The 14361-nt window shown below is 36.3% G+C and overlaps 1 protein-coding gene and 1 long non-coding RNA gene across 2 annotated transcripts; both read right to left on the reverse strand.

Annotated features, from left to right (window-relative positions):
• Window positions 1-935: 935 nt before the first annotated feature.
• LOC148781787 (uncharacterized) lies at window positions 936-2485 on the reverse strand. Its single transcript, XR_016058614.1, has 2 exons — window positions 2141-2485; window positions 936-1968 (listed from the first exon to the last, which is right to left on the reverse strand). It is a non-coding gene; the product is annotated as an uncharacterized LOC148781787 (long non-coding RNA).
• A 7625-nt stretch (window positions 2486-10110) lies between these two features.
• On the reverse strand, window positions 10111-14129 carry LOC18438694 (putative proline transporter 2). Its single transcript, XM_088870964.1, has 8 exons — window positions 13658-14129; window positions 12412-12636; window positions 12146-12242; window positions 11801-11985; window positions 11576-11700; window positions 11238-11453; window positions 10691-10921; window positions 10111-10596 (listed from the first exon to the last, which is right to left on the reverse strand). Exons 1-8 carry the CDS (start codon window positions 13749-13751, stop codon window positions 10447-10449), a joined length of 1323 nt encoding a protein of 440 aa, XP_088727090.1. The 5' UTR covers window positions 13752-14129; the 3' UTR covers window positions 10111-10446.
• Between the last annotated feature and the right edge of the window lie 232 nt (window positions 14130-14361).

Raw genomic sequence — 14361 nt, forward strand, 5'->3', positions numbered from 1 at the left:
CTCTATCTCAAATAGTCTTGCTTTGGTTTCGGTTCGGTGTTGGCAAATTTCGTAGCTTGACCCCCATGAATGTGGTCCTTGGTCATGTATTAATTTACTTGAAGTGTTCAATTAACTTTTTGAAATTTCGCAAGGAAAGTGACGTGAATGGTACTTTATTGTATGCTTGGACTTCTTCCCCTTTTTTTTATTTATTTTTATTTTTTACATAAACACGACTGACGATATAGAATAATAGAAGATATATAAATCGTTTTAGTCTGGTCCATGTGGGTGTAAGGATCTCCATGATATTGCTGATATTCTTAAGAGCTAATGGAGAGAAGGACATTCATAGCATTGCTGAATTAGTTCATGATATAGAGGAAGGAAATGGAATACTACGAGATATGGATTTCCACTTAGAGATAAGGTTTGCTACATGGAATATTATCGAAAGTTGTAAATATCATTATTCTTTTTGTATATGATTCATTCAGTGGATAATCTTGTAAAGTGGGATCAACTGAGAGAAGAAAAGTATTCCTTGTATGATAAAAATTAAAAGTCATTTGCCTCTCAAAAAAGAGCTTCTCTCTCTACACTTAAGGGCCCCCTCTCTCGTCTTTGTTTTTCTCTGTAAACCCTAGATAAAGAAAACCCTGTACTGGCAACTTAAGGACTCTCGGGCTGTTCATTTTGGAATTGGAATTTGTGTTTATATATTATGCTTGGTAGTTCTTGTAATTAAATATTGTCTTGAGATTGCGGGCATCGAACTCTCAGAATCACCTTCCAAATAAAGGAAAAGATACTGCGACAAAAAAGTAATCGGTTTCGAAAAGTTACGGTCTCTATACAATCTTTATTTTTTTGGGTTTATGTTGCGCTAGCATTTACATGATGATTCCAACATTAGCATCAAAGCCATATTGATTCAGGACCGGCTCCGTTAGTTTACGAAAATGCAAAAAGTACTTAGTTTCATTTACATGATGATTCCAACATTGGCATCAAAGCCATATTGATTCAGGATCGGCCTAGTCAGTATACGAAAATGCAAAAAGTAGCTAGTTTTGGGAGAGATTTCTTGACATGCATTTTTTTGGTTGGTTTTTGCAGTCATTGGTAAAAATTGGTTCCTCATAGACCTTGGGGGAGTTGGGACATACGCACGCACACTAAAGTCTGTGTTATTCAGGAGAAAAATACATGTTGGGCACGCGTAGATGCATTCTGGACTGCGTGGTCCGTCATGGTGTTCCGTGCGGTGCCTTGGCGGTGGATGGCCCCAGCATATTCATAAAAAATAAAATAAGAGCATTTGCACAACCATGGTATCACAGGACCACTACATGCAGGTGATCTTGCCATACCACTGTGCACAGGCAGTCTTGCACGACCATAGTGTTGTTGGAGTCCAGGGGACCACCTCAATGAGGTTATCTCGTAGGACCACGCAGCGCAGTGGTCCTGCACCTTAAAAAGAAGAAGCATGTGTGGGCCACACCTGCTGCAGATACAATGGGGTCACACATGTGTCATGACTAGTACTGCAAGCTCTGAGGTAGCAACGTCGAAGCTAGGGGTGGCCAAGTGATGGCTCAAATCACAAGCCTGCAAATCGATCCTCCAAAAGCCAATACTATGACCAGCAACGCCATCTTTAGGGGTAGCATTGTCAAAGTTGGGGGTGACCATGGCGGTAGCAATGCTTGGACATGAGTAGCAACGTCAGAAAAACAGTGGCTCAAATCACAAGCCTGACGCCCACATAATGCAGATGCAGGGGGCTCTTGATTGTTTGGGCGATGGGGGTAGTGGCGTTGGACGCTACGACCAGTAACATTGAGATCTTATTGGCTCAAATTGCTACCAATCGCAAGACCTCAAAATGCTCGGATTGCAGCGAAAAGTAAACCATCATTGTTTGGATGATGGGGGTGTCAACTTTTGGATGGCAGGTCATGAGGGTTTAATAAAGATGAACTAAATAGAAAACATAGCCTAATCAGAAAATAAAAATGAATAACAGTAAAAATAAAAGAATAAAGAAGGAAACATGAACAACAGATCTAATAACGAAAATAAAGAAACTAATAAAGGGGTAATAAATAAAATTGAAATTATAGAAAAAAAAAATTGGAGACCAGACTCTTACGTCATGCACTCGGAGTTAGGCTAGGATTCGATTGCGAAAAGAAGTCCTTACTCCTTGATATTTGAAACTAATGATCCCCTTGAGTGAATGAGCTTTGAGGAAAGAGAGAGATGCGTAGGAGTTTACATAGTTTTTTATGACTAAAATTGAAATGGTTAGAGTAGGGTCCTAAATCTAGGGTTTGATGGCTGGAGGGTTTCTATGACTAATAATTAGGGTTAGGGTTTTTGTTCAGGTCTAGGTCTACTAAATGGCTGGAAAAATGACTTTTATATGCAAAATACACTTCAAAATAGGAAGATGATGGTCCGAACCAGTATCGAGATGCCATGTGTCTCGCACCACAATATGTGGCACATATCTTTTACCTTCTACGCCACATATTGCAACGCTAATCCATCTCTTCCCTGATTCTTGACAGTTTTGATCAAAACATAGACCTGAGTATAATAGTAGTGGTTTGATCGAATTTGGATGCTTCTAGATAGTCGCGACGCGCAATTTCTCCCTCCCAGGTCATAGAAATTGCCTAATCTAAAAAGGTTTTCACACTGGGAGATTCTGAAAGTATTGTGTTGCCAGTCTTGGGACTTGAGACCATTTGACTTCTAGAATAATTGGGATATCTAAAAGATCTTGGAAATATTTAAATAATATTTGGGTTTTCTATATTTTAGGATTTATCAGATTTTGGGATATTTGGGATTATTTTATTTTCTAAAATAGGATATTTAGGGGAATAAAGAGTATCTAAGGAATATTCTAGGCTGGACTATGGGCATGACTATGTTTAAGTGTGCCCTATGGTGTATTGGGATAGTGTGCTCTAGGATTTTAGAATTCAAAGATAAAGTTAAATTCTTGAGGAGGGGGTGTCCACAGGAATGTACCTTACGAAATGTCAAGTCGCTAGTAGAGAAATCTGGGTCTAGAACATTTGCAAGTCATGAATCACTCCCAAAAAAAAATGTAGATTATTCACGTATTTCTTTTTGGAAATGGTCTCTGATTACGAGGATAGAGTAAGTCTAATTGGAAGGATGACTTGGATGATTGATGGTTGACATCAAGAAACGTCTTCACTCCAAGAATGGGAGAGATTCTTTCGTGCAACAAGAGAGAGAGACGTGTGTGTGAGAATATTGTTTCTCCTAACACAAGAAATTGATATTATAATGGCAGATTTATACAGAAGGAATTGCATGTATAGGCAATATACAATTAATAGTTGCTAAATCTGTAGGATACGGTTTCTATATAATTCTAGTGCACAATCGTACACTTGTAGGTTGTTATTTCTATCCACACTCCCCCTCAAACTCGAAATGATTTGAAATAAATTATGGAGAGTTTGGAAACAAACTGCGAGAAGTGATGTGGAGAATGAGATTTGGTAAAAAGTATGCGAGTTGAGCGATAGAGGGCACTTAGGGCAAATAATTTCGTTGATGTTGTTTACTCTCATTTGGTCAATGAGGATGAGTTGTAGCAAAAACTATTTTTCCCTTAAAAATCGAGCTAAGGGACTTAACTTTCGTTTTTTTGCAATTCACTTAGAAAGAACTTGATTCAGAGTAGGGAGAGAGCTTCGGTGTAACAAGGCACTTCTAGCACTTTCAAATTCTAGACAAAGTGCCATTACAAATTCAATTACTTAAAATTCATCTCGAGATTTTGCAACTATTTCTATGCTAGGACCATCTTAAATCGCAGGTTCCATGAGTGCTAGAGCATCTTAATGCCTCTTCATAGAAGAATATAAGTTTTTAATAGACTCTGCTCCCTCTCTGAGTTAGCGGAGTTCCTATACTAGCTGGTACTTGCGTGACCAGTTAGTCTGATGATAAATCTCCCAAAAAAATATTCATGCTTCTCGAGTAGTTTTGCAGTTACTCGAATTAATCCCTATATTGATATGTGATGAGTCCATTAGCCATGCTATAATTCTAATATTATTTACTCCTCACTCTTCTACTTTTTTTGGATCATCAGGTTGCGTTTGGGTTCCATCTACGTATCTGAGTAGTCATTTTCCATGAATTACATTCTGCATAATTAAAGCCCAAAAAGTGTAGTTATTAAACCAAATTTTACTGTTAAAGCTGGACAATAGGCATGTAAAAATGTGAACAACATATATGAGCTGAAAGATATTGAATAGCACAATCCGTGTAAAGATATTGAATAGAACAAAAGATATTGAATAGAGAAACCCGTTCAAAGTGTTGAAGAGAGAGAGAGTGAAAAAAAACATTGAGGAATGGGCAAGTGCAAAAAGTTTGAGGAGAATACGTGATGGGCAACCATAAAACACGTGATGCTAAAACTGCTTTATGGAGAACATGGGGCGTTCACAGATCAAAGGGCGTCATAGATCAGAGAGTGATGCAAAGCAAAATTAATAGATAAAAAGTAAGGGGCTTTCACAGATCAAACCCCTCGTACATCTTTCTTTCTCTATCTTTTTCTAACAAATTAAATCACACACCAAAGAAGCCCAATAATGGAGGACAAACTTGGGGTTTTCGTGTAGATGAACAGAGAGACAATCAGATTGGGGGCGTTCATATTAAATAAATTGGAAACAATGACTTGATACTTGAGAGACAAAATGTCAAATCGTGACGTAGCTCTGATACTACGTGAGAATATTGTTTCTCCTAACAAATAATTTTTATCGCAATGGTAGATTTATACATAAGGAATTGCATGTATAAGGAATAAACAATTAATAATTGTTGAATCTGTAGGATATAGTTTCTTTATAATTACAGTGTACAATCGTGCACTGGCATGTTGCTATTTTTATTTACAATGTGAATAATGTCCCACATAAAATCGGAGTATATGGATCATTGTGCAGCATTGTAAGAGAGCATGTGACTCTGCATGATTCTGCAAAGCATGGAGATCATATAGATTTTTGCCTTATTATTGTTCTAGGACTAGGCCAACTAACGGCCTTAGGTTCACTTCACCCATGGAACTCTCTCTCTCTCTCTCTCTTTGGAAGGGAGGCAAATCTGCCCCCCTTTCTCATCTCTCCGTCTCTCACTAAAAGGGAGTATATCTGCTCCCTTTTCGTCTATCTAAAAAGGAGGCAGTTCTGCCCCCTCTTTATTTCTCTCTCTTTCTATTAGAGGGAACAATTCTACCTCCTTTTCATCTTTCTTCATCTTTAAAAAGGACAAATCTACCCCTTTTTAAATCTCTCTCTCATCCCCCCCCCCCAAAATAGGGGTAGATCACCTTCTTTTACTCATCTTCTATGTCTCTCTCTCTCTCTTTCAAAAGGGAGGCAAGAATTTGGGCCCTATTTTCTTCCCTTACTTGAAGGTTGAAAATTTTTACTGTAAAGAATTGTGGTAATAATTGTTGGATTGAAAAGGATTCACTGAATATTATTAAATGGTGTAACAAGAAGCAGCGCGTGTCATGGGAACTTTGGCCATTATGGTTGCTGACTTTAGATCTTGTTTCTTTTTTATCGGTCTCATTCTCTCATGTTTTTCGAGAAGCTAACTCTTTAGCTGGTGCTCTGGTTAAGGGTGGTTCCTCTTTACTTTCCTTTATCATTGCTAATGATGTAATTTCTTTCTTTAGTATTCAATAAAGGTAGTAGCATTTGTCAAAAAAAATTTCCTCTCTCTCGTTTTCTAGATGAGGTGGAGATATCCGATTTTACCTAAATTGTCCTACTTTTTGGGGATGTTATTTTGGCTTTTCTTCAGTTTTTTTTATAGGTGTTTTCTACTCAATGAAGTCCACTTGGACTCATAAGGGTAACTCGGCTCAGCTAGCAGCAGAGCCCCGTTGTAAAACATCATTGTGTCTTATCGTAAAGAGAGTTGAGTTTTGCAGTCCGATATTGACAAATTAGAACAAGAGCTAAGTATATATAGAGAAGTGAAAACCATTAAGTCAATAGCAGGTATGGATCATCTCCGCTTTTATGTTCGTAGTACAAAGGCAAGGTAGTTCCAAAATGCACTTTCCACTTCATGCCCACATTCTATATTTCATACTGTCCACTAAAGCAAACAAATAGTTCTTCTTCACCCTCGATTTTTATATTGTGGAACTAATTATTTTCAAATAATCCCAATTGTTTATCCATGATTAAATAACAAAAAATGGTTTTCGAGTAGAGGGAAACCGTACAATCTTTTCATTTAGTTAAGAGATTTTATACAATGAGATCATTTACATTTGATAGGAGGTCATAATTAGTACAACCATCCTATGTGAAATCTGATAGTTTGGGTATATTAAGTATATTGTATTCCTCTCATTATGTCAAGAGTCCCATGAGTTTCATTTGAATTGCATTCGTACAATCACACGTTACAGCCTGCTAATAGCGTTGTGAATGCGCCTGGGCTGGCCTACTCGCTTTCAAAGTCTCAGATTCAAACTAGGTTTGGATCACATGCTCATGTCTGCAAGTTGGCCCATTCTAACTCTACAAGTCTTAGCCTGACACCAGCTCGCCGAAAAATCTCTTAAGTTGATATTTACACATTAAAATAAAATTTTATATATATGTATATAAGTATATATATATATATATATATATATATATATATATATATATATATATATATATATATATATATATATATATATATATATATATATATATATAGTGTCAGTCAATGGCCCAGATTGAATCTGAGCCGATCTAATGGTCACGACCTCATTTCGTGTTTGAATTTTTAATTTTTTTTTTTACAAATCCAAATTACTTGAAATTTGGAGCGTCTATTCTTCAAAAATATAAGAATTTAATAAAAATATAAAAAAATAATTCATAAATATAAATTAACCAAAATACTCCCAAATTATTTCGGAGGTATTTCGATCAATTTATATTTTACTAATTATTGTTTTTTATATTTTTATTAGTTGCGCTTTGATGAAAAGAATGAATGCCTAAAATTTTAAGTGATTTGGATTTGTAGAAAAAAAATGAAAATTCAAATACGAAATGACATTGTAATGGTCAGATTAGCCCAAATTGAATCTGGGCTATTGGCTAACACTGTAGCTGTCATCCCATGGGCTAACAAAATCCACTTATATATATATATATATATATATATATATATAACACTACAAAATGCTTATAAGTGAAGTTCTACAGTACTTCACCTACGACTTTATCACCGTTCAAAGTTTATTACACGGTCACAGATGTCTGATGTTGTTTGAATTTTAATAATGTTTTTACAAATCATAATGATATAAAATTTTGTAGGTGTGTGCACCTTAATGAGATACACATGAATAAAATATAAAACAAATAATTTGAATGATAAAAATTATAATAAATAACCCTATAAAGTTTTAGGGGTGATTTCATCATTTTATTTTATGACTGTTATTTTTTTAATATTTTATTTTGGTGTGACTTGGTCATATGTATACACGCCCCAAAATTTAGATAAATCTGATTAGTACAATAATTATAAAAATTTAAATACTGCTGGACAACTGTGACCGTGCGATGAACTTTGGACGGTGATAAGGTATAGGTGAAGTATTGTATTGGCTTTTTGTAGTGTCTATATATATATATATATATAGGAAATGCTATTATGTCATTGTAATATAATGAAACCACATTGTCATATGCACAATCGTTCTTTAGCCTTAATGAAATAGATGTCTTCCTTGAGCATCCATTGTGTATTGTTTGAAGAGTAGTGGGCAAGCTGATGTTTAGCAGCGGTAAATCTCAAGTTCGATTCCTACTATTACTACCCATAAAAAAGGGGTGTTTTGGTGATCATTCTGTTGGATATTGTGATATCCAAAATCACCCACATAAGGAAGTCACATATTATGTAGGATTGGGATTGATATTGATAAGTTTTCTAAAGGAAATAGATATCCAAAATGATTAGGATTCTTGGATATATCTCTTGGTTCTTGATATAGGAAGTTTTTTATTCAATATGGATTCCTAATTTTATATATATAGGATGGAAGTGTAAAAAATTTGTGTGCTCTATTTTGGTCACCATATGGGAAAGGTAGCTCCTCGAGAGAGAGAAGAGGCAAGGGCCTCTTGTGCATGAGAGGTCAGACCTCCCCTTAGAGAGAAGAAAGCTTCCTACATAGAGAAACTCCACGTTGTGTTTTCTATAGATTGAGAGGCTGGTTTCTTATAAAGAAGTAGTTCTCAGGAAGATTTTGGGTGGTTTCTCCTTTTAGTGAGAGAAAGTCTCTGTTGCACTCAAGGTTATCCTCTTGAACAATAATTTAGTTGTGAAATGGAGATAGTCACTTCCTAGATAGTGATTTAGCTATGGAATCGAGATGAGAGGTCGATGATGGTGCCAATCGGGAGAGCGGGTCTAAAAGGTTTGTTCGATTGGATTTTGTCGAGAGTTAAGGAGGTAACTCTATGTCTCAAAATCTATGATATAACTTTCATTGGTATTATGTATTTCTGTTTATCATGCCTATGGTTGTAGCCCTTATGGGGTGAACCACGTAAATCTTTGTGCTCTTGTGGTGTATGTGGTTTATACTTTATTTCTTGTATTATGGCTTAGACTCTCGCTTATTTTGTTTCTAGCTTTGAGATTCCTATTTATGCATCTAAGATGGTTCTTAAATCCTAACAAGTGGTATTAGAGCATATAGTTCAATACAAATCTAGTGTTTCTGCATTCGATTGAAGAAAAGCACATGGCAAAGTATACAAGTGTTTTATTTGAGGTGGAGAAATATGATGGCAAACACAATTTTTCAGCAAGAATGATGAAGGAATTTCTTTGGCAAAAGATGATGAATTCATAAAGCATCCATTGGATGTTGGTATGGTAAGCATGTGATTTTGATATCAACGTGGAGATTATTGGATATGGTGATATTCAAAATCACCCGCAAGGAAATCCCATATTATGAGGGATTGTAATTGATATTGATAGGTTTCCTAAATGAAATAGAAATCCAAAAAGATTGGGACTCTTGGATGTATCTCTTGGTTCTTGAGATATATGTAATAGCTATAAGAAGTTTTTTATTTGATGTGGATTCCTAATCTTGTATATATACGGGATGAAAGTGCAGAGAATTTGAAGGTGGTTTCCTCAAGAGAGACAAGGTAGGGGCCTCATGTGCATGAGAGGCAAGGTCTGCCCTTAAAGAGAAGAGTGCTTCTTATGGAGAAAAACTCCATGTTGTATCTCTTGTAGATTGAGAGGCTGGTTTCTTGTAGAGAAGCGGTTCCCATGAAAATTTTGGGTGGCTTCCCTTTTTAGTAAAAGAAAGTTTTTGTTGCTTTCAAGGTTCTCCTCCTGGACAATGGTTTAGCTGTGAAATAAAGATAGTATCTTCCTAGGCAGTGATTTAGCTGTGGAATCAAGATGAGAGGCCGACGATGCTGCCGATCGGGAGAGCGGGTTCTGTCAAGTGTAAAAAGGTTTCCTTGATTGGGTTTTGTCAAGAGATAACTCCATGTCCCAAAATTTGTGATGTAACTTTCATTGGTATAGTTGATTTATATTTGTCGTACCCGTAGATGTAGCCCTTGTGGGGTGAACCAAGTAAATCTGTGTGCTCTTGTGGTGTATGTAATTTATGTTTTATTTTTTGTATTATGGCTCGTATTCTCGCTTATTTTGTTTCTAGCTCGATAAGTACACGATCTTGGTGGTATCCTACTTTGCGATTCCTGTTTTCGTATCTAAGCTGGTTCTTAAATCCTAACACTTTTGTTCAGGTTTTCTTTTTGTTTCTTCTCTTGATATGCAGGAGGTCATGATAATGAAATGCAGTAAGATGATCATCAGCGGTGAAAGTTCTTAACAGGGTAATCTTCAAGATTTCATGTTTGTGATTTCATAGTTGCTTGGCGTGAGCGCAATCGCATTGAGTCAAACCAATGCCCAAGTTTTAGAAAATCTAAACAATAAGTGAATTTGAAAAAAAGTGGCCTCTCAACTTCATAAAACAAATAATGATTCATGAATTTTTTTTTATTGCTTTTTGCAATGGAAGCAACTCTTACAGAACTGAACATCAAGAAGACTCACTGAGTTGCAAGAAATGGGAAAAGCACAATAGAAGCACTTTTGCACTTGTAGGCTATTTAGGTCCTGTTTCGTTTGGCCTCTAAAATCATCTGATTCTCATTTCATAATACACTAGTAAGGAAACAACTCTGCAACTTAATTGTCTACATCTATTTTTGAATCCTGCAAAACCACACATGAAAGCAAACCTTTTTTCCCTCATTCCTTCCAGGTTACTAATAATACACCTGTTCGGTGAACCCAAACTTGCCCTTAATCACTTCACGTGTCTGCAAACAGATGGTATAGCTTAGCGTTCTGTACAATCAACCGAAGGGCCGCAATGGTTGTTACAAGTGTTACAAACGAAAAACCGATGATGTTTAGCCAGTGCCATGCCTTCACCGCACTGTTAGCTTTTCTCCCTTGAACCTGTGACATTTAGGTTAATCTTAGCAAAAATTTAAATATCTGGCATTGTGATTTCATGAACTATCAACAGATCTGTTGCTAATGGCTTCATTACCTTTATAAAGATCATGCTTGGGAAGATAAAAGTTAGAGGGAAGAGTGAGAAAGAACCAACAAGGTTCACGAAATCTCCTAAGAAAGGAAACATGGCAGCTATAAATGTGTTGAGGAGAAACAGGCCACCCCGCAGCAATAAACGCCTCTTGACATTGTCGAGCGAATACAAGCTCTGGTCAAGTCTTAAGAATCTAGTATCAAGTGCCTCATGAATTGGTGAACAGAACACCTGATTATATTCCAAGAAAATGACAGAGATCAGTTTGAAGAGTCAACAATGCAGTTATATTTTCTATATCTAATTTTACACAAAACATCATTTTTAATTTTTTGCCCGCATTTGAAAGAACGATAACACACATTTCATCTTAACAGATGTCTGTGTGCCTAAGTCCTTACAATGTATCACTTTCCTCTAATCACAGCATCAATCATCCATACCCCATGACTAGAAAAATCCTACATGTGGATATATTGCTGTTTATGAATGACAATACCCAATGAATTACTCATATAGCGATTGCATGGGAAAAAGGAATGCTTACATTCTGCGATATGATTGTTTGAAAGAATATTGCTGAATTTGCAATGATTGAAGCCCACTTAGGCCCACTAAATTGATCAGGAAGATACTCAGAGACATGTGAACCATAAGCCCAATATCCTATGATTGTTATAACGTAGTATATTCCTAGGCCCAAGGTGAATTGCAGATACAATGCTTTCCTCATGTTCTTCACTGCTGGTTTATGAAGAGTACACTACAAAACAATGCACTGTTAGAAGATGATGATATTTGTTACTTTGAAGTCTACCCTTGAGTATACAAGGGTTTAGGGAACTAAACAAAATGATCTGTATGGGAGGAGTCGGGTATTCAAACCTGGATCTCAGGAAGCATGCCTGAGGTATTAGTGAAAAGAATAGCTGAAATTGCATTGAATGCATTGAAAACCTTCTCCACATTTGATCTACTAACACTATAGTCTTTTTTTATGTTAGACTTTCCTGTATAGTCAATTAAATTACTACTATTTGTCAGAGGAAACGAGCGAAAACATCTTCCCATAGAAACTATGCTCTATCTGAGTATGTTTGGATGTTTTACCATCTTTTATAGAGACTGCTATTATAGTGACTACATAAATGAGGGTGAAGAAGCCTGAGAGGGCGAACCATGCTCCCATGGATGACATATTGGGGACAATGAAAGCGAAGAGGAAACAGATCACTCCACTTATAATTATGTAATCTTGAAGTCGTAATGGTGAGGATGTAAACGCCGCATGGATCTCCTGTTCAGAGATTAAAACCAAAAGAAATTGTGAATTTCTGTATGATACAGAAGCATATGAAATGTGGTCTAATTCATGGCTCCTGTTCTTTTTTTCCCTTAACAAGGGGAAATATTTCGCAGAGAGAATAAAGGGAAAATGAAGGAGAAATGTAGCTTTCCTTTAGTGAATTTCCAGCAAGAAGAATGAAACCCATATTTGCAAACAAAAGATTCAAAACTTGGAGAGCCCATGTCATATGATGTATCTTCTTTCCTGCAATAGAGTTATGAAAAGTTAATTCTTATGCCTCCTTTAGTATTGGGATTTCAAAGGCTGTTAATTGTACACCATCAGAGTAAAGTAGTTAAGAAGATCATCATACATCGGATTATTATAGAAAAGCATTGTTTGTAAGTGAGGAAGCACATAAAATGTGGCTCACCAAATAAACAGCCCATCAAATCTCTGTATCTTATGAACCTCTGCCCATCAATTATGTGAAACCCTGCTAAGAGCCAGTTTGCATAGAGAGATAAAATGGCTATAAAAACCATAGCAATCAACCCCCATGTCCATCCTAAGGGCTTCAGAATGAGGTTTGAAAAGCTCACGATATATCCACAATTGTAGCCTGTAACCAGAAGAAGCCCCACTTGTAGCCATGGATCTGTCAATAAAAAGAGGAAAATCTTGAGTTTAGATGGCCTAAGTAAATTCTTAATCATTATTTCATTTAATAATGAAAACAACACTTGGAAGCAAACTCTTAAAGAACTGAAAACACAGCAGAATTCAAATTTTTGTCGTACATTTATGTAATTAGAGCTGGAAGACTAAAATAAGACTCGAATCCTCCAATCTATGAAAATGCTCACCTATATCTCTATAGAAATCCCAAGGTCAAGGAACTTCGCTTCAATGAAGGTGCGACAATTGCATTGAGGTTTGTAACTGGGCTCAGTAAGGGACACTGCCCTTGGCCAAGCCGAGTTACCCCGAATCTTGTAAGGGGCCAAAAGGCCCTTAAAAAATAAAAATAAAATCTAAAAAATTTGCAAAAATAAAAGAAAAGGTAGAGGAAGTATAAAAAAGAAAAATCTCAAAAATTTAAAATAAGATTTAGCCAGTAGAGAGAATGGATTTTAAAGAAAAAAGTGATTTACAAAGTTTGGGACACTTTAAAAAATTCAAAAAAATAGAAAAAATAAAAATAGGGACTGCGGCACAAAACATTCACCAATCTTTTCCAAAAAAATCAAAGCATATAAAGAAATGCTATACAACATTTCTACATTTTTTAATAATTTTTTAGACCGTTTTGCAAATTTTTTTATAGCCCTGAGTTGTACACACAACTCGAGGATACTTGGACTTGCCCATGCCTATAGGGTGAGTCCAAATAACTCACCCAAGTCCGAGTGAACTCGGTCAAGTCAGGACACTGATTTAAATATAGCTTTGAGTGAACTCGGTCGAGTCCCAGGACACTGATTTAAATATAGCTTGAATGTAACCCAAAAAAATATGCTAGAGAAAGAAAAAGAACTCAACAAACAAAACCCATTTCCTTGAATGAAAGTCCATTTCATTTGATGATAATCTCACATGGTCCATCACTACACTGAGAAGCAAAAAGAGAGAGACAGAGAGAGAGAGAGAGAGAGAGAGAAACTAAAAAATAAACTTACCATGATCAATTCTATGAGCTGTGTTCAAACCACTGTCATCATTCAATGCTTTTGCTTCATTTCTCTCTTTCTGCAACCCATCATGGTCTTCCATTCCCCCCAACCTGAGTTAGAGAGGCTTCTTGGCAATAGATGAGAGAGAAAACCAGTTTATGAGTTTAACCTGGTAGTGAGATATTATTGGAGACATGGGGTATATGAATTATTTGATTGGGGAATGTGGTCTCATTGATACACCTCATATATTATTGTCGGATACTGAAAAACAAAGATAACATTCTCTTCAAACCAGATTTGAGTTTGGTCTCCATTATTGTTACTCTTAGTTACAAGACTTCACTCAAATTTCATTTCACACTCGACTCATCGTAATGGGAGGCTTTTGAACCACCCAATCCTTACTGACAAAGGTACTAAAAACATGTGTTCTTCATTGCCCAATCCCTTCTCTCTCTTTCTCTCCATTCGTGGTATTTTCAGTTACCTAATTATTTGAGGTTACCTAATCAGTTGCAGTTCTTGGATTCCCCAACGACATATGCCACTGTGAAAGCCACCCACATCTACCACCCCATGTGCATGAGCAAGAGACATTTCCAAAAAGAGTTGGAAAAGTACCGGTTCGGATTTCAAAATTAGGTCGTTGGGAGCGCGTTCCTTACTTTACCTAAAGCTCAAAAGAAATTTTTTAAACTTTGTGACAT

Source organism: Amborella trichopoda, chromosome 6 (assembly GCF_054954075.1).
Source record: "Amborella trichopoda isolate Santa Cruz 75 chromosome 6, AtrichopodaSantaCruz75HAP2 v2.0, whole genome shotgun sequence".
NCBI classification, from domain to species: Eukaryota; Viridiplantae; Streptophyta; class Magnoliopsida; order Amborellales; family Amborellaceae; genus Amborella; species Amborella trichopoda.